Source organism: Austrofundulus limnaeus, unplaced genomic scaffold (genome assembly GCF_001266775.1).
Source record: "Austrofundulus limnaeus strain Quisiro unplaced genomic scaffold, Austrofundulus_limnaeus-1.0 Scaffold14, whole genome shotgun sequence".
Lineage (NCBI taxonomy): Eukaryota > Metazoa > Chordata > Actinopteri > Cyprinodontiformes > Rivulidae > Austrofundulus > Austrofundulus limnaeus.
In genome coordinates this window covers 1,636,846-1,660,631 of record NW_013952416.1, presented here as the reverse complement: position 1 = coordinate 1,660,631, position 23,786 = coordinate 1,636,846, and the positions used below count along the sequence as shown (strand labels likewise).

Here is a 23,786-nt window from a genome sequence, read left to right as displayed (position 1 = left end):
ATATATATAATAGAAGAGTGAGAAGAATGGAAATTCATGCTGACCACGAGAGCTATGAAGGAGGTGATCAAATAAGAGAATACGACACTGAAAATGGAATGACAACAATAATCTCATGAGCTGACAGATGGGTAAATACAGATGGACAAAACAATAAAACGCACAATCTGAGTGGCTCAATCCGTCTTATAAAACGACACAACGCAATCACACCAGTCTGGATGATGGGCTGTCGCTGTCCCTTTTTTTTATTTATTAGGGCCAGTACCGTTAGCAATTTAACACTTTATCTTCACACATCCAAAACCTTTAATACAATCCTAAAAACTCAGAATCCAAAAAAAAAAAAATACTTAGATTCTTTATTCTGTGTATCTGTATTTTTTCTTAATCATGTCAAATTTGTATTAACTGCATTTTAAATAGTGAACACACTATCATAACTGAAGATTAAGCACACAGTAAGAGGTGATGGAAGATGCAAATTGGATAAAATTGCCAGTAGCCTAGCACAGCTTAAAGTTGACCTGCAGAGACTAACTACTATTACTTTTCTTTGCCAAAAAAGAGAACTTGGCTCCACTGCGACATTTCTGGCTCAGTATTCCAACTAGACGGGCAAACATTCTTCCCTGCGAACAAAAATATTGAGAACTCTGCTGCATAACCTCAGTATCCTGGATCTGTGGCACATCTCTGAGCTCATTAACAAGATGGTGATGGAAATGGTGAGGGAATTTCAGAATCTCAGCTCCTTTAACTTCCGTATAAACTGGAGCCTTAACGACAACCACAGACCAGTACAGCAGCACCGTAGAGGCTGTGGATGCAGGCTGGTGTAACAACATCACAGACCAATGAGCCACACAGCCAGTAATTTTGCTCCATTTTTCATCTTCTGCCATTTTTGCCTTCACAGAGGAAGATATTAGTTTAATAAAAAACTAGAATGTGCAATAATTAAATCATTATTTAATAGGAGCTATCCGCTTTCTGCAAAGCTTAGTTTTTAACATCTGTTTGTTGTTAGTTTGTTGAAATAGTTTGCCTTTTTTCCTTAAAAGTACCAAAACTTCAAACTGTTAAAAAACATTAGTCACCAAACACTTTGTAAGAAATGGAAACGGTATTTGACTTCCATCACTCTCGATGCCTAAAATAAACCTTCCCACTCTGCGACTCCATACCAGATCTGCTTAAGTCCTCTAAAAGCAGACCAGGCTTCCACTTTTCTTTCTTCTCAGTTGTACAAAATCTCCCAGAGGTGTCTCACTTGGTCTTATGTTTCCACAGATGTACACAAGAAGCCATGGCTGATAATGCAAAGGATCATGGTAGGTTGTGTGGGTGAAGAAGAAGAATTATCATATGTAAGGGGTGACAGTGCCAAGGTCTTTGTTTTGTATCTGGATAAAGCAGGTGGGCTACAAGAGACAAGATAAGAGCAGTGACAGACACACACACACACACACACAGAGTGGAGACACAAATGGATGCATGTTAATGCAAATCACGCACACAAAAGGACAAAAAAAGCACAGAGACGACGAGTGAAAGGAGACTAGGATGCATGCCTGTCTATCCAGGTGTGCTGAAGATACAGTATGTGTTGGTCACTGAGGAGGAGAGTGGTGGTGAGATCTGATTAACAATGGGAGAGAAGCTAAGTAGGTTTTCTCATCAGGATCAGCTTTCCAACCCATTTTATAATGATTATGTTACCTCTGAAAAATAAATAAATAAATAAATAAATAAATAAATAAATAAATAAATAACCAAGTCCCACAGAAAAAATGTTTGTAGACTTAAACCAAAGTTAAAGGACACTGTAAATACAAGGGGTCTAAGAAAATATTGATACGCTGAAATACTGCAATATTTCATTTGCCAATACTGTATCAATTCTCTAGTATACTGTATTAATATTTAATTAGAACTAAAAATGTAAAATTCCATGCCAGCAGTTTGTTTTTGCATTTTATTTTAGCATCCAGCCACTTGTTGGCAGCAGTCATCCAGCCATTTGGCTCATCCACCTGTAGCTAGCTCAAATGTTAGCATAGTTAGTAAATGTTAGCACTGAGTACCAACGGCTGAATCTTAGCAGTTTAAACTGACACCCGCTGCCTTCAAAGCTGGGGTTGGGTCACTGTCCTGAAGTGGCCAAATGCAATGATCGTTTGAAACACTGATGGCATTGAAATGACTGTCGTACTCGTGCTCCCCCCTTAAATGAAAGGGGCCCCATGACTGAACTTTAGCACAAGATATAGGCTATTGTTAGTGTGGGCAACAATAATTTTAGAATAAATTAATATTCGAAATCAAAAAGCAGCCAGAAATATATTAAACTATCTAATGGCACATTTGGCCTAACCATTGAAACCATGGATTAAATAAGAAATATGAAACAAATTAAACATAGTTTTATTTTTGGAGACAAAATGGAAATATATCGTAATACATCACCTTGCTTGCAGTATCGCAATAATCCCAATATATTGTATCGTGACCTCTGTGTTATGAAATGTATCATATCACCAAATTTTTGCCAATACACAGCCCTAGTAGATACTAAAAAATTAAATCCCAACGAGAATTTAGCTAGATTTCAAAATTTTTCATTTTTACCATTTCATTTATTCTTTCTTCCATTTTTCTATGGTTTCACAAACCATTAATGATATGACAAAAACACACACATTGCCAAATACCTTTCTTTGCATCTCGGAGCTCCTAAAAATCTGGCAGGAAGCAAAAGCAGCAGTAAAAAACAAGCAGACCACTCAAACATAAGAGGCTTGTGGACATCTCAAATGCACTTAGAGAGGCCATTAATAAAAATAATTAGCGCAGGAGATGGGCGGAAAAAACACGGGCCCGCTTGGCAGATGTAAAATCTCATTTCTGTTATTCAATTTATCAGAGGCTGAAACAGGAAATCCACCAATCACCGTGTTACAGCACAGAGCTCCTTGCAGAAGGCATCTTCATCCTTAAAGGACAAACATAAACGGACACAGACCAGATCAGCAGCCGAAGAGGGACAAAGAGGTCATTAGCAACGGAGAGGATCAGATATCACCAATTCATCTTGGTCAAAATGATTAGAGACAACCGTAAAGGGAAGAATTTGTAAGGCGTTGGCTGTGTACATTTCCGATTTAATGTACTTTTCTGATTCAGGAGTCATTAATCAAATACCAGCAGAATCACACCCACATGGTGTTTTACACACTTGCAGGAATACCTAAAGCTCATGTTCAGAGAGGTCAAGGTGATTACCGCTTCTGCACCTCGGTGAAGTTAGCAACAAACTGCAGCTTACAGAGGAAAGAAACTTTGAGTCTTTACTCTGCAACACTCCTGATATAATCACAAGCTCCTCAGGGAGACGTAACACAATTAGTGTTCCACTTTAAATTCAATCTACAGAATATATACAGTACAATGAACACACGTAGAGCATGAATTTCTACAAGCTGCTCATAAACCGAGTACAATTTCTATTTTCAACAAGCAAAGAGTTAATATAAAGCTTAATTATCAAGCATAACTCATTTTTTTTCTTATTCGATATAGCTAAATTCAGTTTCTTTAATTTGTATGAAGTAAAAAAGCACGTGGACCTAAACTAAAACAAAACATTTTCAAGCAATCTAATGCAAATTAAACTTTTATTTTCTCTCTAATACAATACAGATTATTATAAAAAGAAAGACTTTTTCTTTTTATACCAGAAGGATTCCTGATTTGTTTCTATTCTTTCTCAAGAGCAGACACTGAAAAGTAAAGGATAGGATCACAGCACTGAGTTTGAAGGACTTCAAAATAGTCCCCTTTTCCACACCTGAATAGATAAACCCCACCACACAAAAGATCACATATTTCATGCACGAGGTGATAGTCAGAACTGTGCTCCTAATTTTTCCAGCACTGAAAAACTCCAACTGTGTACTTGTACTGTAGCTGATGAAAGACCCGAACATATGGCTGAATGGATTCAAGCAGAGGAGCAAAGATAGTGTAAACAGAACGGAGAGGAGAGATGCTGCTAGAGGGATACACAAGCTGCCAGCGTGAGTGTTGCGAAGGAAAGGAAAGCATGTATACATCCTGTCAGACAATACAAACGCCTCTAATCCACAAACAGCAGCAAACGCATAGGAATCCTGCCGGGAGCAGTTGTGATTTTGTGCTGAAGACTTGTCACACGCCAGCCTTAGAGTAACCATCGAATTCTGCTCATTTCATCTCAAAACTACTGACTTGAAGGTAAACGTCAAACCGGAGTACGCTCATCTACATGAACAGCAATGAGAAACATTAGCTCCATCTGCGCGGAACTTTTCATCATGTTTTTACTGTTTGCGGGTCTCATAAGAGCCGAGCCATAAAATCAAATGACTCCTTTGTTGAGGATGTGGGCAATGATGGTTATGGTAATAATGTTGCTGGTTGACGGCAACAGAAAGTATCCTACCGTGGTCTGTGATTTTACAAGACACTAGATAGAGCTCCTTCAGACTTCTCCCCTCCTTGGCGATGATTTCCACACACCTACAAACAGACAGAAAAAAAAAAACAAAATAAATGTTTGAAATGGAATCTGTGCGGAGGAATTGTGTTGCGCTTTTGCCTGAAGATGGGTTTGTGTTTTGTTTGCACACACTTCAAACATCAATGCACCCGCACACAGAGAAGTTCTCTCACTTATGAAACCCACTTTCCTCTGCCCACACACGCAGGATTTCTCCGCTGTATAGGTTAAACAGTACTGCTGCAGGGTCACAAATGTTCACACTTTCTGCTTCTCCTTCTTTTAACGTACATTAATAATTAAAAACCTGATCTGATTAAAGAAGGGGGCATCAACGCGGTGGGATTGTATGTGTGTATTTGCACACACAGTGACACACACTTGCTCACTTCAAAGCGGTCTATCTGGATTCAGCCCACTGTCTGAGCCCAAAGGACCGGCAGAGTGCGAGTGCATGTGTGAGAGAAAGTATACGCCGGGGAGGCCCAAAGGCAAGATCAGAGTATCTGTATCAAATGATTCCCTTTAAATGCCTCTAATGAGAGGAGTGCCATGCAACAACTAGATTTTGATCTTTGCGTTTGACCCATTAACCTTCAGGAGAAATATTTTGATCTTATTGCTGGTGTTGTATCATGAAAATTAATCAGACAAAAAGACAAGAGCACATACACACACATTCTTGTGATTGTAGTGTTCGGCTTGCAGTCGTCGATGAGCTTCATGTCACATTGACAATATTGTAGTGTCTGCTGTGGTGTGTTCTTTCATGAAACTCACACTATGACTGACAACTGAGGTTATGTTCTTATATTTGCTGCTCACAACCGTATGGCTTATCCCAGTGCAGCTCATGCATGCGTGAGCACTTGTTGCGAGAATATGAGCTTTGCTTCTTTCATGCTGTTTATCCCGCATCCTCACTATTTGKCAAACATGAGTGAAAATAGGATTCAGATCAACAGGGAATTCAAAAAAGGAACTGAATTTTAAAAAAAAATGTCGATTTGAGTGTTTTTGCTCCAGGATTTACTTAAGGTGACACTATCCACAGATGCCACTTGAGGTGTGATATATCACACTGCAGGTTCAAGGAAGGAAAGCTGCAAGTGACAGAAAAGTTAGACTGTGTGTTGCGTTTCTAAAGTTCATGTGACTGAGTGTACCYGGAGTTGGAAGAAAAAGTGTACAGGCCTGTCTGCTTTAGTTCACTGGACTGCATCTTTTATTTTCCTTTTTTCTATCATTTTTTTTTCCAGCGGCCGTATAAGCCTGCTCACATTATCAGGTTATCCCTTTTCCACTTTGTCACCCTCCTCTCCCACCTCTACCTATTTATTTTTCTGTCTCACTCTTTCCCTTTCCTGCAAATGTGGCTTTTTTTTATTTAACCCCCTTACTCTCCATCTGTGGCCCTGATGTCTCATGTGAATAACAAACCTCCTCTCCAAATAAAGAGACGACCTGTTGCAATCGGTCATTCCTGGAGCAACCTTCAGCCGCAGCCAGCTTTAGATTAGATTCAGTTAAGCCTGAAGGATCACAATATCATGCTGTGTGTCTTGGGGCTAAAGCATTAGAACTGCTAATGAATGAAAGCCCTGGGAGGAGCCGGTTGAGGAAACAGATAAAAAGAAAAGTAGCAATTCAGGATGCTGCGACGAAGGCGGAGTGCATCCTCTGGGACCTTGTTACGTTGTGCCCAGGTCCCATGGGTGAGAGCAAAAGCAATTAGATCAGACATCAATGAATGAAGGAGGGAGCAGGGAGAGACCGAAAGGCACTACAGCAGGAAAYGGTAAGCAGAGATCTCTATGTAGGAGGAGAAAGGATGCATCATGGGGGAGCCAGGAAGGAAGAACAAGAAGAGAGAATGAGAGACCCTTAACAAGGCCAGAGTGAAGGGAAATGAAAGGATGCGAGACAGATAGGAAGATGAGGCAGGATGGGGAAATTAAAAAAATGGTGTGGGAACTCAAAGTCCATCAAAATGCATGAAAATCCAGTACAAGTCCCACAAGTTTACACCGACATGAATTAGTGATCTGGTCTCTTAATACTGTGCAAATCTTAGGTGAATAAAATTTACATATCAAACGAATCATACTTTTGGTCTTATAGCCCTACAAAAGTTAAAGTACATTGGGATGCATGGTGAAGCTGCAGGTGATGCTGGGGGGCGGGCACATGGAGGAGATTCATGCAAAAGATCCATCCAGTACCATTTTGTGCTTCTTCCTTTCAGGGTCACTGTGCGAAGGGCAGGGTACACTCTGGACAGGCCGCAAGTCCATCACTGGACCATTTAAAAGATAATGAGACCAAAAARTGAATGAAAACATGGAGGGAAATGGGAAAAACAGTTAGGAAACAGTGGGATCTGACGTGGACTGATGAAGTGAAAAAAAATGGAGCAGGATGCGGAAATTTGTGTAGAGAGTAAAAAATAAAAGGCAAATTTCTCTGAGACAATGAACACATCTTAAAAACTGGGAAATTAGGAAGATGGAAAGCAAAATGTTGAAATGCTCATTCCATTAGTGAAGGCATGATAAGTGGACAAATGCAAAAACGCAAAACCATTAAAAAATAAAAAGAAACTTTAAAGGGGTACTTATAAAAAAAATGATGTAGAACTGACAGAAAAGTAAAGAGTAAAACAGCAAAATGAATAAATGATTATGACAAGTGTGGGGACTTTACCACATGAAAAGATGCTCCTTTTAAGAATACCACTTGTTTATGTTGAAAGAATCTAAAGAACATATGGATTTAGTTACACAGCTAGCTAGGCCACAGCTCAYGGTCATTATTGTCACTTTAATGACAATAAAACTGCATTCATGACAACTAAGTATTCCATGTGTAAGCAATTAGTGTTACCAGCTGCCAGGAAGGAAGGGAGGACCAAAAAAAGAGCCTCATCAGGGGTCAGCGAGGGGTTTACCATCCCTGCACTGCTGGCATCAACAGCTGGAGGTAAAACAATCAAACTGTCTCTTTCACACAAACCAAATCAAATGTTTCTTTGGCTCTTGGCTTACTAGAGATATTAGAAAGTTTCTAATTGTTCAATGAAAAAGTTACACAAGTTTTCTGTTCAAACATTACTACTCAACTGGTGTCATTGAACTATGTTTTGCTTTCTGGAAAGACAGGTAATTGTCCCTACTGAATACTTTTTATTATATTATTACAGAGTGATCTTTTACAGATGTAGCAAGGGTTTTTTTGTGCTAGGAAGGATAACAAGCTCAATGCCTCATTATTTAAAATATTTTTTGAGATATCTTAAAAAAAATTTAGATTGTTTTTCTTTTTGTTTGTTAAAACAGCCTCTAAAAGAATCTTAATTCTTGCATTTTAAAATAAAATGCAGTAATGATGCTTGATCACTCTTTAAAAAAATTCAACCATGTAACCACAGTAACCACATCACCTCCTATTTGCAGACTACAGAAACCTCAGCTCAAAGCTGTTCCAGGGTTTTTACTTGCAAATGAGAACCGAAGGTATGACAAGCAAATTACTGCAGTTTCASGTAAATATGACTCTGTTTGAGGATTCAGGTGATTTATTATCATCAGTTTTAAAAGTCTACAGTTAAACATGGTTTTAATTCCCCAAATCTCTGCCCACTGCCACTTAAAGCTACACATATAGTGTATTAACTAAGAAAAATACTCAAGGTTTTACTAACTGTCAGATGAGGTGTCAGTACTTCTTGTTTTTAAAGGCATAAAATCTCTGTTACGTCTTTTTAGTTTTAAAAAAACGACAGTCTTTCAAATTCACAATGCATCTTTGGTATCATAGGCAGCGTGTAGCCTTGACTAGAGTTTTACAGCAAAGACAGGAGCTTCTGAGTTTAAAGCACTAAGCTGAAAGATCTCTTAGGTTTTTTAATGTAAGCACATCTTTTTTTTTTTTTTTTTTTTGCTGAATRACATGAAGTTAAACCTAACAAAGCCAAGTAATCAGTCCCTAATCCCGGCTCACTGTCTGATCAAACCTGATTTCTCCTACGAGAATGTTGCCATGGTCAAACTGTAAATGAGAAAACAGACACGCTAATTTAAGAACTGTAATGTTGGCTGTAACGTAATCTTTTCTATATTTTTTCTCTGTTGCTATTTTTTTATTAAAATTTAGAATAAAAAAAAGGTATTTCTTTTCTTTAATCACGCAACTACATTGTGTCAAATTGTAAATGACTGGGAATGTGTGTACTATTAGTGTTAATATTAATTAGCATTAAATATGTGGAGCCTACTGCTGGCGTCCKATCACCTTGTGTCCACTTGCATTAAACCAAAAACGAATGCAGGACCTTAAAAGAGGAATACAGCAAAAGAGGAAAACCTAATGTTTGTGTGTGCACTCAAGTGTGTTGTTTGCACTTGTGTGAGTGCATGCATGTTTCCCTCAGAGGTGAAGCTAATCTCCTTTTATGCGGCACAGCCAGAGGTACCCAAGCAGACCGGCAGGACGAGGGAGAATGGCAACAATACTTGAGAGAAACAGAGTTCCATATTTATCACAAAGACTGCAGACCGTCTTGCAGCCGAGCAACATGTGTACCGCTTCTCTTTAGYGGGGATATCACAATGGTGCAAGAACAAAGAAGTGGCCGGGAGAATGACTGTAGGTAGGTATGCTCGCGCAACGCCGACCAACACAAGCCCTCGCCTCATCCCGTTCCTCACACAGCCCACAATTACACGGCTGTCTGGCCACACAAAAGGGGCAAGGGAATAAAAGGATGATTTTTTTTTCCAAGGATGAGTGTGWGAATAAAAAACAAAAAAGTAAAGCTTGAATATATATAAAGGAAAAGCGATCGAATGTTTAGGGAGAGGTTGAAAACATAAAAGGAGGCAGMGGAGGGCACTGGTCGTGACACAGAAGACTTCAGTCTACCCTGTCTGTCTTTTGACTTAATGAAATGGAAGGGCGGAGCAGCAAAGAGACGGAGAGCCAAGACAAGATGKTTTACACTTCTGTGAGGAACGCTCTTGCAAAATGATTCTTGCTGTAAATTTTCTTTATATCACCCATAAATCGATACACAAGCGTAAAGAACCAGGGTTTTTGCTTTTTTTCAAGACATGTGCAACTGTGRGTTTCTGGAATCCTCTGTTAAAAAATTAATAAATAAATAAAATAAACTTTAGGATTTTTCTTATTGGGCTAATATAAACTGACATAAAAATATCCAATACCTCAAAAGAGCTCTTTAGTAAGCAAATACATGATGCTGCAAACTAGCAACAACCTTAAAATGAAGCAATACAAGTTTTATGGAATGAGAGGGGCCAATGTTACGATTTTTGAAATAGCTGACCTTTAAGAAAAAAAAATAGTAAGCTAGGACTTTTGTCTGTCGCTTACTTGAAATTTAATCAAAACTAAACAAGTAAAGGTTTATTTAACATTTTCAAACAAAAAATGCTGTTTGTAATGCAGCACATTTCTTTTTAAAGGTTTTAACTATAAATTCACTTCTAAAAAAGATATTGTATATTTACTGTTCTGTTCAAATTGCAAACCAGGACTCCAAAAGCTAATGATGTAAAATACACTTTGTTCATTTTGGTTTGAACACATCTTTGAGAATTTCCTGCCCATGTGTGTGTGTGTGTGTGTGTGTGTGTGTGTGTGTGTGTGTGTGTGTGTGTGNGAGTGAGTAAGTTCCAGCAGTCTGAATCAGGGTCTGCTTTGGCAATTAGGGCCTGGATGATTTCCCAGGCTGGCCTGTTGTACCCACTGCTCAAACGAGAATCGCATTCCTATTGTGTTCCACCTCCGTTAATCATGTTTTCAAACGCCTCTGCGAACCGGAGGGGCGATACAGCGGCTTGTCATCGGCCTGCTCAAAGAATGTGCCGATGGGGTCAAAACTGGAGCCATGAATATCCATCATACTCTGCTCCCCTATTCGACCTGGGCTTTTGTCTTTTTTTCTTTATTTCTTTCTCTTTTTTTGTGAAAGATGAAGAAAGCACCAAAGAACACTTTAAAGGAAAACTTGAAGAAAAGCAACAAAGCTCCTTTATGGACTGCTGCTAAATCAAACTTTGTTTATTTCAGTATTCCAGAAAGTGACAAGTCAGAAAAAGGACTCATTTGGCTTTTCTAGAAGTACAGTGCATTGAATAATACTGAGTTTGAAAGTGCATTGAACGTCTGTGGACATTTGGTATAAATTTACAATATCAGCCAACAAACTCAACAATGCCAAAGACAAGTGTGACAAACCAGTCGGTTTGTACATCAAAAACTGGAGAGAAAAAGGCAACTAAGCACTTTGTGAGGTTAAGTGGCAGTTATTCACTTGAAGTTCATCCAAATGGACAGCCTGTTGCCTTGCCAACCCTGTCAGGCCTCCGTGATGCTCATGCACAAAAAAATAAGCATTTTAAAGCAGCCCATTCGGTTGCCAACAGAAGCCAAACTGGCCTGCCATCAGTCATACAACATCTCTTTACTCTGACTCTGCTACCCCTTTCTCTGCTGCGCCCGCAGAGTCCCCCTGAGGACATGCAAGTGAGATAGTCTCACCTGTAAATGAACAACTGGCTTTCTGTAAAGTAATGTCATGCTCCTATCTGCCTCCACGGCCAGCCCACTGCAGCTGAAACACAATAAATAACCCAGGAGAGGATGAGCAGTGCCCCGTGGCAGATGGCGATAACACTTACAGCCTCAGGTCTGAGCCGACACAGTGGTGGCTGGGGCTGCGCGAGCCGTGCTCGCGTGTGCGTCTGAATGCGCACGGGAGAGGACGGGCGGTGGATCTTTGCCCATGTGAAACGAACAGTTAGGTCAGAGATGGCTGCCCATGATAGATGTCACAGTAGGGAAATAAAGTATGGGTCGCGGTGGTAATTTTTTTTTCTATTTCAAAGATGTGGGAGCAGACAGAGCAAGAAAAAAATACCATTTAAAGTAATAATAACAATGTGCATTGGGACACTAAATTTTAGCATTCTTATTCTTTCATATAGAGGAAAATATTCACACTCTGATATAGAAAGTTATTTTCTGGGAGATATCAGTTGATCCATTAAGTTTAAAAAACTTCTGCTCTAGATGAACTCAAAATAAACGAGGCCTTTAGTTAATTATTATAATTTTTTATAAACAACATAGTGTGTCACATTGTTGATAAAATATGATGGTTTTTCCCCCTCATCTTCCCTTGTGTGGTTTTTAGTTTTTCTGTTGTTAAAGGTAGCGCAACTGTGTTTGCTGCATGACCGGTTTCACCTGTTCCCCCATGTTTGTCTTGTATGTCTTCTTGAATGGGTGTTTCTTAACTGCCTCCCCCCCCTTCCCTGAATGTACAGCACCTTGTGAATTTATTTCTGTGAAAGGCACTATATGAATAAAACTTTGCTTTACTTTACTTACTTATTTGCTGAATGTCATTAGTAAGCTGTTGGCATCGTGGTATTTACAGCCTACTGAGACATTTAAAGGCATTTTCCCCAGTAAAGTTAATAAAATCAGTTAGTCCTGGCTTTTAACAGAGTTTTGTTTTTTGAGCCACTAAAGAGAGCAGCCGGTGTGACTGAGACAGATTGAGGCTGGTATACCCCTCAGGGCTGCGTATCGGAGGTCTCCTGCTCCTTGTCCACATGTAGAAAGGAGGCAAAGTACCACGGTGTTTACCGGTGGGCCTGACACAGTGGCACACGGCGTACACCCTTCGCCCACTCAGCCATAGCTAATTGCTCTGCTCTTTGATTACCGCCATCTATTTTAATGAGAGCTTACCGACGCACTCTTTCCATCCTGTTTTCTCTGTCAAACGCGCATGCAAACATGATAAACACACACACATACAGTACACACACACACACACACACACACATTAAAGAGAACAATACTGTGAGCCATGTTTGTCCCTGTGGCAGGAAATTGGAGGGTGTTCATTAAGCTAATGGATATGAAGAGGAAGGGAGAGGGGGGATGAAGAGAGAATAGAAGAGAGGAGGGAGGAGGTGGTAAAAGATGGGAGGCCGTTGAATTTTACCAAAACAAATTTTCTACAATAGCCCAACAAGTCATAATGCAGCATGTAATTTCTTGCTACAATGATAGAGAGAGCAATACTTCCATTACAGAAAATGACTTTAATTACAATGAATTTGCCCCATAAGTCAGCTCTCATTGAGAACAAATGAGCTATTGAGGTTTTGGTGCTACTGCTACGCTCTCCTGCAGCTGACTGGGATGGACTCGACTTCATTAGGATCACTGGTTTGCCAGTGCACGCACTGCAAAGACAAAGCTTAATCAATGGACTCACACTGTTATAAAAACTCAGAAACAGTGGAAATAGAACTGTACAATGGTGAAAAAAGATTGCTTTTCAGCATGGCTTATACAATCCTTCATTTCCTTTTACTCAAAAACGTAGTTTCAGGTGCTGATGCCATAAACTATGTTTTCCCTAAAACCAACAAAACACATTTTTCCCATTGAGCACAAGCATCATGAACAAATCCAGCTATGACAGCATGTTTTATACAAAAAAGTATATAAAAAGGTGCCAAAATATTTTGCATCAGCACGCAAGAGCAGAGGAAAACAAAAAAAAAAAAAACAAGAAAGAAAAAGACGTGTGCATCAGATGGCTGCTTGAACGCATCAACCACATTACAACCACAGCTATGTCGGATCACATCAACAAGCTTTGTCATCATTTAAAAAGGCATGAAATGCTTCAACATGTCTAGTATTGCAGTCATTACCGGCACTCTCTCAAAAAAATAAATAAATAAAATAAAATTCTGGAAAAGAGCGTTTACTGGAATAAACAGAGATCCAAGTGATGACTGCAGCAGAAAATTAACAAGAAGCAGGTTAATGCAACATCTGTGTATTAAATGGTTCAGACTTTCCTTTAATTGTGATTAAAACACATAATTATAATAATTACTACAACCAATAGGAACATGGAGCTTTCGTTTGACCTCTGACAGTACTCTACAAACCTCATACAGACTCAGTTATGACTCTTCTGTTACTGTCTTTGCAGTAAAATGAGGAATAACTTTAAAACTTCATCACAACAAACTTGTTACAGTTCTTACAGTTTCTACTACAGATTTAATGCCAGTCCTCTCATCTCATTTTCACACCCTGACATTTTCCTGTTTGATTTCCAGTATAAAAATGTTTTCTCACGCATTACAAATTAAGACCACATGGCACACTACAAATAAACTCAAAACAAGTCTAGTTCACAGTACAGAGTTGTAAAACAATGTATAAAACCTAGCTGCTAGCACAGTTGTTTCCTCTTCAGGGACAGAAGAAGAGAGATCCTAATGAGAAACTGGTGGCTAAATAACCATGATGATAATAGCAGTGGGAGCATCTTCCAGAGCACTCGTTTGACTCTGACACGCAGCCATTAGGTATTCATGAAAACAGATGTTGCACGGCTCACCAGCCCATTGGCCCAAACAACCCCGGAAAACACCAGAAACCTAAATGAATTTCCCCAACGGAGCACGCCGTTTGATCCCATGCCAAGAAAAAAGTGAGAAGATTTTTAAATTTTCGCCAAGAGGGGACAGAAAGATAAGCAGGAGGTGGAGTGCTGAGGATGAGATGGTGAAGGAAACAAAGAGGATAGTTTACCCCACCCCCAACACACTCGAAGGCAACATTATTAGTGAGTTATCACTAGCTAACGGACATTGTAATACACAATGTTGTATTAGAACTAGGGTTGGGAATCAAGTCTCGAGTACCGATTGGAACCGGGACTAACATTCCAGTTCTCCTGGAATTGTTCAATTTCTAAAATTTCGATTCCTTGTTTCGATTCTTAGTCCACAAACCGGACGTAGCCTAAACACCAACAAAGAAGAAGTGTGTGCGCGCACTACGCAGAACCGCATTGTTTTGCAAACATGGAAGGTGTTCGGCGGCGTTCACAAGTGTGGCTCAACTTTACTAAAAGACCTTTATCAACCCCAAATACACGACCACCTACAAATTATCTAGTCTTAATTTTTTTAGGTTTAATATTTAATATTTACTAAAAAAAAAACCATGAGAAATTCTTAAAGAAGTTCAAATAATTTCATCCAGAAAGAACTCGGGTTATATTACGCTCCATTTAAACCATGTACACTTAAAGCCTCTTAAAAGAATCGGAATCGAGAATCGTTAGGAATCGGAATCGAAAAAGGAATCGGAACTGTTCAAATTGAAAGGATGCCCAACCGTAATTAGAACTGCATAAAAATATTCAAATCTACAAAAATAAATATTGGTGATTTAACTCTAATTTCATTTAGCAACAACTTTTCTGCAAAAACTGACAATGATTGACCAAACATGTTAATTATGCATGTATTTAGGAAAATATGTTTACCGGATTCAAATATGTGGGACTAGATACAGCCTTGTTAAGTAAGTACAGCTACAGRCTCTGACAGTTTTCATCCTGGAGCTACCCATCATGTACACTTACGCCATTTGTTTTCTGGACTTTATCTCTCAATGATTCAGTGTATTTTTCTGACTTTATTTTTCGATCAGGTGTGTACATTTGTTATCAGATTATTTATCATTTTCCACTTAGAACGCTTACTTAAAGTTGCAATTTTTTTTTGTTGTAATCTGCAAAGTTGCACATGAAAGACTGTCATGTTGTAGCGTTAGTCCGTGTGTTTTTGTGCCCGTGGTTTACAATCATCACTGAGGTCTACAGTTATCTAAAAACATGGGGAAAGAATGAAGATGTGCTTAAAAAGGGAGCCAGAAAAAGTTTTGATCTTTTTCATTCCCATAAATATTGACAACACAGTGATCATCTTCTTTTTAGTGCGCTGGCAAATTGATCATAGACTGTGGTTGGGAGAGGCAGAGGAACTCAAACAAAGTAGAAAAAGAATGGACTCTCGTAGACAGTGTTGTTGATAGATGTGATTATAGCCTCTTCATGCTGCCCATCTACTCCATATTGATTCCAGATGATAACCTCTTTTTTCCCCTCTCCCACTCTCTTTTCCAAGTTTTTTTCCTGTATTCTGCTTCCCCCCTCTTCTGCTGTTGAACTTGTCCTTTTGCCATCTTTTCTGCTCTCTGTTCTCTAAACCCACTGTACTTTGATTTCTTTCCTCATCGCAAAACCATTTACTCACCATCACTCCCTGCTCTTTTCTGTTGTCGTGCTTCACAAGGAGCCAACAAAACACATCACATATCTGAGGCTTCATTTTACTTCCCTTCTCAGTCCTTACTATCTTTACACTTTTACCACTGTCTCTTATCTGTTCATGGCCATCATCCCAGCACGCTTCCATACAGTATATGGTTTTTGTGTTTCCGAAGAAAAGTACCCCAGAGGGGTAGCGTGTGTTTGCTTTTAAAACCATTAGCAGTGTTGAGTAAAGCAGTGTGACAAATGACAGGAGACTAACAGTGGGAATCCTGCTGGTCATGCCACAACGCTGAGGCTCAAAGTGAAACCAATCCTCCAACGCCATACAATATTTGCCTTAATCTCACTCAAGCGCCGCTCATTACACACTCAGCGTGAGCTGGACATAGCCGACACAGGGAGGTATGCAGCTCGGGTTTGCCACGCCAATTGTGTGCGAGTTTGTGCTCATGTCTGAGTGTGGACGTAATGATGTGGTATAGCTATCACTGCAAGACGAAGCCACAGCAAGAAAGCGTGTAATACGCCTTGACACTGTACGCAGATCAAGTAAATTTATGGCCCATATAATTCCCTCCCAAATGGAAAACAACCATAGAGAATGTTAATTTCCATCTCCATAAACAGTCATAATAAGCATCTCACACCAACATATGAGCGAGTTTGGAAAAAAATCAACACAGTTCAAAACACCACATCTGCACACATGACAAGTTCTTCATGAATGAATACACAAGTTCATGTGTGTTTCACATTATTGTGCAACAAATTGTGGGCACAWGGGTCTTTTTTTATCTCAATGGTAAATCTAAAAAAAATCGTACCCATGATTCATTCATTGCCTCACGTCATTAGAAATGATGTCATACAGCATAAATTCAGACAATCCTAATTGGGCAGGGCGATAATGCCCCCACATAAAGACCAACATATTTCACCCTACGGTAATATCCTCCATAATCCAGCAACTTTTCAACACCCTGCAGCATCCAGTTTATAGTCAAGGCCAGGCAGAGAAAAAGACTGTGAAAAGCTTGTGGGCTGATCTGAGAAAACTCAAGACACATAAAACGAAATATCTTTGCACAAAAGCACACAACTGAACAAGAATTGTTTCCTTGATTAGATTTTTCTCCCCAGTAGCCATGTGCACAAACACTTTCATAAAGATACAATTCAAATAACCAGACTGGAAGGCTGGACTGCTACAGCTCCCATTCTGCCAGTTCAGTTTTATGTCTCGTCTTTGATAAGAATCCACACAGCATGGGAGATCTCCACCACCTGAGACGTGTGCATGTTTATGCATATACGTCTGTGTGTGTGCGTGTGTGTGTGTGTGAAAGTGAAATGGACCACCTGTTTTTAATTGTGCAAAGCCAAACTTCTTGCACTTAAAAGGACATGCCTAAAAGTGTGTATCGTACATAGGATTGGTTTAATCTATGTGTTGACTTACACAAGCTGGTGTGGAACTGGCATGTGTGATCAATTTAGTAGAAGAGGTTTCTCATTAATCACCTTATAGAGGGATGATTTCATGTGCTAAAGCTTTCCTTCAAAATAAAATAAAAAAACTAACTCATTGAGTTCCTTTATTCTTCAAGGTCAGGTAACCACTTTCTGGACAAACTAATACAAATTCAGGCGTTTAGGTAGGATTGTGCTTATGAAGCTTATGTAAGTTTTCAAAATTTACATACGTAAGTTGCATATATTTTGTTGCTGTGTTTTTGTTTTCTCTCTTGTCGCAGGTGTGGAGGCAGACTTCAAAAGTRTTGTCTTGTGTTTTGTTAATGCATCTCTCTCATATCTTTCTTGTTTCCCTTTCTATCTCTTATTTCACTTTTCTCCTTTTCTCTTCTTTGTTTACATTTTCCATCTCGGTGTCAGTTACAAATTAATCCCAAAAGAATTTATAATAAAGGTTTCAATATATAAAGTGGAGCATCATGGTGAAATACCATTATGCTGCACTTGTGAAAGTAAAACTGTTGGGCTTCATTTGGACACTCAGACATCAATTCTGAATTTCACATTGCTGGACAGGACATGGTTATTATTATTTTTTTTTTTTTTTGCTTACAAAGCTTGCGTACATTTTTAAAATTTACATATGTAAGTTACTAACTGACCTGAACTGATTTTGTGAATATAGAGTTGTAAAGTAACTAAGTACAAATACTTTGTACTGTACTTAAGTAGAATTTTTGGGTATCTGTACTTTACTTAAATAATTATTTTTCAGCCTACTTTTTTTCTTCTACTTCTTACATTTTCACACAATTATCTGTACTTTCCTCTCCTTACATTTTTTTAAAAAGGCAAGTAAGAAGTTGTTACTTTTATTTCATTTTAGCTTGTTTTCATTTCAGCTTGTTATTGTAAAAAACTAAATAAGTAATATAATAATATAAGTATATATAATATAATGTAATGTAATGTAATGTAATATAAATTGTGCCTCCTAGAGCGAATTTAATTGTGATTGAATGAGAAGTATAAATATATAAAACTCTGATACCATATTAGTTTGTACACAAACAGATCAGGTCACACTCCAGCAGGACATAATCATTAAAATAAAAGGACTGTACTTAATAAGTATTTGTATTTCATTAAATATATTATTGCATTTGGTCGCAGCCCTCTGATAGATTTTCATTTTGGGGTAAAGGTTTGGGCWCCCTTGATTTATGTATATAAACTGAAGCAGCTGGACTAGTGCATCCTAAATTTAACATAAATTAATTATTTTAATACGATATATAGTCATTTCTGCATTTTTTTTTTTTTGGAGGGAGGTCACCACTAATAAATGTCATTACAGAAAATCTAACTGCTCATTTTAAATCAATCCTTTTACTTTTAATACTTAACTACAAAAAATATCAGATACTTTAAGACTTTTACTCAAGTAATATTCCTAAAAGAGACTTTAACTTTTAGCAAAGTAATTTTTTGGTAAGATACTTGTACTTTTACTCAAGTATCACTTTGTGGTACTTTATACAACACTATACAACACACAGCGGCAGCTATTGAAGCTGTAAAATCGATTCCCACATCCTCTTTCCAAGCCAGCGCAATTTATTCTTTATGCGTCTTTATCTGGCTTCATAAAATCATTGCGATCACCCGCACGCTGCTTATAAACTTTACCGAAATTTACAAACATGTAGAAAAGAGGGTGTTGGAAAGGTTGGATGAAATGAGAGGCTCAAACATAATTTGTGCTAAATTTTAAATGTTCTCTCTCACTCTTGGGGTTTATAAAGATGAATCAAGTATTGGGGTTCTCCGAACCTTCTGCATGTCAGCTTTCTATTACCAGAACATTTTTTTTAGATTTCTATTGTCAGCATTCAGAGAACAAATCATCACTTTTGTTGCTAAAATGTCGAATGATTATCCAAAACCATTGCGAAACAACAGACAGATGGTTCAAAAAGAACAAAAGCAAAAATATAAAAATATATTTCAAATATTTTGCACATTGGTTCATGCTTGTCAGAGGTGTCCCAATCTGTTCTACCACATGTCCAGCATCCTAAACTTTTCTCATTTCTTAAAAAACCCCAGAGAGAACATGACATATGCAGCAAAACAATGTTTTATCTCATCTGGCACCCCGACAACAAGGAAATAAACACAAGCTGACAGCCAATCAGATTGCCCATCTGCTGTTCTGTCTTACAGTGGTTGGACTGCAAGACAAGAGGTGAAGGAATAATTTCTGTGAGGGACACACCCTGGAGATGGCAAGGCCGGGACGTGAACGGGAGTTGTTTGGGGTAAGGGGGGTGGCAAAAGAAAAGAAAGGCAAGACAAAAAGAGTGGACAGCCGTATGGCAACTCCTTGCTGTTTGATTGGTGGAGGGCATGCATGCAGCCAGGCAGGGAAAACCAGGAAATGTAATTCAGGGAGGCTGTCTGAATATGACATCTCTGGGAGCTATTCAATCTGCAGCCAAACCCTCAAGTGGCGCCTTGCCTGGCGTGGTGGCAGGAAGGTTACAACTGTGAGCTCACTGCCTGTCAACCCCACTACACCCTCTGTGGAGGCGGAAAAATAGGAGAGGAGAGGAGAGGAGAGGAGAGGAAAGGAAAGGAAAGGAAAGGAAAGGAAAGGAAAGGAAAGGAAAGGAAAGGAATGGAAAGGAAAGGAAAGGAAAGGAGAGGAAAGGAGAAACATATATTCAATGTTATATTGTCAGGTAAAATAAGAGAAGGGGAAAGAAAACGATTAAAAGTGGGTGATGTGTTAAAGAAAGCTGAACGGAGATGCAAGAGATGGAAACACACTGGGACTCAGCTGAGGCTYCAAAGAATAAATAAGAAAAAGCAGAGTGGGTGAGAAAGTGATCCAGGCGCCGTCTGATTCTTCTCCGTCAAGCATGACTCACATAGAACAGTGATAATTGAGAAAAGCTGACTTTCTTCCCTGGACTACTCTATTCAACATAAACCCAAAACAATCCACCTGACTCTCAACTGAGAAGTCATTTTAAAAAACTGCTTCAAAGAGCAGCATTTTATCTTATGAATTAGAATGCAAAATCTATGTTTTTTTTTTACTTTATACAGTATCATGTTAGGTCATTCCCTAATCAAAAACATACCCAGAGTGTTGCTTTGACTCATGCATGAATGTTTGAGAAATCCTTGAATCTCCTGTAGCCATGTGGAGCTGCCTAAACACTTGCTGGTACAAAGCACCGCCTATTTGTACAGCGTACAAATTGCAATTAGCAGAGCTTGGCTCCCTGAAGTTCGGCTGGGGACTGAGCTCCAGGGAGGTGCCATGTACAAATAGGCGGTGCTTTGTACCAGCAAGTAAGTGTTTAGGCAGCTCCACATGGCTACCACACAAGATTTTGATATACACAGCATTTTTATTACAGCTATTTGCAGTATAGAATTGAACTATGTGCCTGGAAAATACAAAGCACACCCCCTTTAAACAATAGTTTTTAAACTTTGTTTTTTGTTGTCTTTTGTAAAGTTATTTCATGAAGCTAATGATTAACAAAATAAAAGTCACAGATGATTTCACCTCCTTCATAAGCACCTGGTAGCTGAAACGAGTAGCAACATTGTGAAGAAATTTAGAGTTAGGGAGATTAGTACTGATGTTAAAAGCACAACACTATATTTTTGTAATGTTGACAGTGTTTAAAGTTATCAACTGTTAACAGACAAATTTMTCATCAAGTTTTTTAAAGTTGCTTTTGAATGGAGAATAAAATGAAATGATCTGAGAAAAGACCATATTTAATTTACTCAAATTAAAGCATGCATTTTTAGCCAAATCTAAGGAAGGTACCACAGCGAGACATCATTATTTAAGAACACGTGCATATTTATGAGGCCATGCATTTGCTCGCTCMCATTTCAATACATTGCACCTGGATCACAGAGAAATGTCATCATGGCAGGAAATGAGCATCTGTACATGTTAATAGTTCAGATGCTGCCATTCAGCCTCACTCTCAGTCATTCCAATCAATGTGGTTTTCCTGCTGTTTGTTTCTGCGTTCCGAATTCAATGGCAGATCCTGAAGAATCGTATCCGTCAAGTTWTGACTTCACTGTCTCGTCCTTATCAGAGGATGACAGCTCAGTGTTCGAAACTGCTTCGAAAATCTTTCATCAGGTTCATTCACTCATTCACAGTGTTCAGATACAGAGGAGCTGAAAGAACACAAAGAATGATTCAAGCAGAGTCACTCTAACCTCCTTCCCCGCCTTACTTCCACACAGACACATTCATCTACCATTTCGTCCCAAAGAGACTGTACACATTCAAACAAACAGAGGAGACGGTTATTGTCCGAACGCAATTATCTTGTACTGTCCATCTCGTTGACTGCTGTGGGACAAAGAGTCTACTGTTGACGAGGCCAGCAGTGTGTGAATAGGAGGTTAGACATCTTTGGCCTTTTCCATGGCTATGGACATTCAATCTGCCATCCACACATCTCTGCGGATCTGATAACACTAAACAAACCCAAGAGAGAGAATGAGAGAGGGAGAGAAAGCCAGACGCTAATGGCCTCCGTATTGTGTGTAAATCCTCTCTTATCTTCCTGCTCTCTGTGTTAAGAGTCTGGTCAAGGGCAACAGGGAGGAAAAAAACTCTATAACCACAATGTTGTCTGAAATCACTGACCTGAACRTCATCTATTTAGAATAGAGCACAAATGCTCACTCTCTGAGAAACATACCATGACATTCCACAAACACACATACACGTGCAGAGTTATTTAAAAACAGAGCATGTATCAAAGCGAATCACCTGACATTAAACTGGAGCTAATTATTCTCAGCCTATCAAATTCTTCCATTGGACTTCATTTCACAATGCACACACGTATGCTCACTAATTGTTGCACTGATTCTCTCTTTAGCCGTGTCTTGTCCACGTCTCTTGGAGACAGAACAGCAGCAGAGAGAAAATGAGGGGGACGGAAGCAAAAGAAAAAGACATGGAGGATTATCCCTCTAATCCCCCCCGTTAAATTACAGGGAAAGCTCGGCTTCTAATACATTAAGGGTACAGTAGGAACCTGCTTTTCTGTTTCCAACTATTGCTGCAAACTAAACCCTGGATTTTATGACTTCCGTACAAAAAATATGTACTATATTTTATTTCTTGCTTGAGAGTTAACCAAATAAAGAAGTTTAACTGACGGAAAACAGAATCAAAGAAGCACTTTATGTGGCAAATGTGATGCAGGCTCACATATTTTTACTCTTGTCCATTTTTTTCACACATATCCCAAAGTCATTTTCAAAGAATGAATTTAAAAAAGCAAGTTTACACATATCTGCTTGGCACAATATTGAACCTGTTCCAGGTTTGAGTCGGACTCAGGGTGGTCACTTGTGTCTAATGCCGTTTGTGGTGATTATGGATAGGCTCTGAAGTGCAGAGGAGAGTCAGGTTTGGAAACCTCAGGGTCTTGTTTCTGCTTTTTGCAGACGCTGTGGATCTGTTTGTCTTCCAGCAGTTTGAAGCCAAGTTTGAGGGCAGAGGAGTTCAAGTATCTGAGAGTCTTGGTTTAAAGTGATGGTAGGATGGTGCGGGGGATCGAACAAMAAATCCACAGGTATGAGGGCGTTTTAAGGATGGGTACCGAATTCGATACTTTTTTTAAGTACAGACCGAATTCTGTCAGTACTACCGAGAACCTATTCATGTAACATCAAACGGTACCATGTTTCGGTACCTAAAAGTATCATTGCGACCGTATTGGCATAAGAGTGGTGAGTTTTCCATGCTTGTCCTGAATGCAGCATCGTGCAAGAGCGTAATGACGTCAGCAGCCGCTGGTTCAGTAAACAGAGCTCAGCAAGCCTCGCAGYTCGCAGCTCCTGGACTGAAACTCACCGAACAGACCGCCTCTGAATTATCTGGTGGATTAATTATCTTGTCAACACAAYGTTTGCTTGCTCAAAGTAAATAAAGTACCGCCAATTTCTTTATTTCATCCGCCATTAAACAGAGACTGGCAGAGGAAAACAACAGAGGYGCTTCCCGACAGTCCGAACACATCTGACCTAAAGAGCACAAGCAGCCAGCTTGAAGYRTTGGCCGYGTTTTGGATGCTCAAAACGTAGCTTGAATATCTTTTATTTATTTTAACTCCATCCTCTTTTGCTTATTTGATTTAAACTTATTTGCCTTCCATGGACCTCGATCACACAATTTTTCTAGCGGGKAAATGACATCAATAGAAATACGTGGAGCTGGATTTWAATTTCTGCAATTAGAAACGTCAAAGGTACCCATCCCTAGTTAGGATGGTYTGTTATGGTGAAGGAGTTGAGTCAAAAGGCAAATATCTCGATATACCGGTCCACAAATGTTCTAAACCTCATCTGTAGTCCTGAGGCATAGATCATATCTGAAGGAACGAGATMCCAAATACAAGCTGATCACAAATGAACCAGGGTCAGGGTGGCTAGGCTTAGCTTTAGTCGTAAGGTGATTAGTAGAACTACTGCTTCTCTGTATCAAAAAGAGTCAGCTGATTTGGGTCATGCACCTGATTA

General features: G+C 39.1%; 1 protein-coding gene across 1 annotated transcript in view; it reads right to left on the bottom strand.

The window, feature by feature from the left end:
- Positions 1-23,786, bottom strand: part of fbxl17 (F-box and leucine-rich repeat protein 17) — a gene marked incomplete in the record, with an annotated part of 237,289 nt that overhangs the window by 64,239 nt on the left and 149,264 nt on the right. Inside the window, 1 exon segment of the mRNA XM_014002660.1 lies at positions 4,484-4,559. Within this exon segment, the coding sequence (XP_013858114.1) occupies positions 4,484-4,559 (76 nt within the window).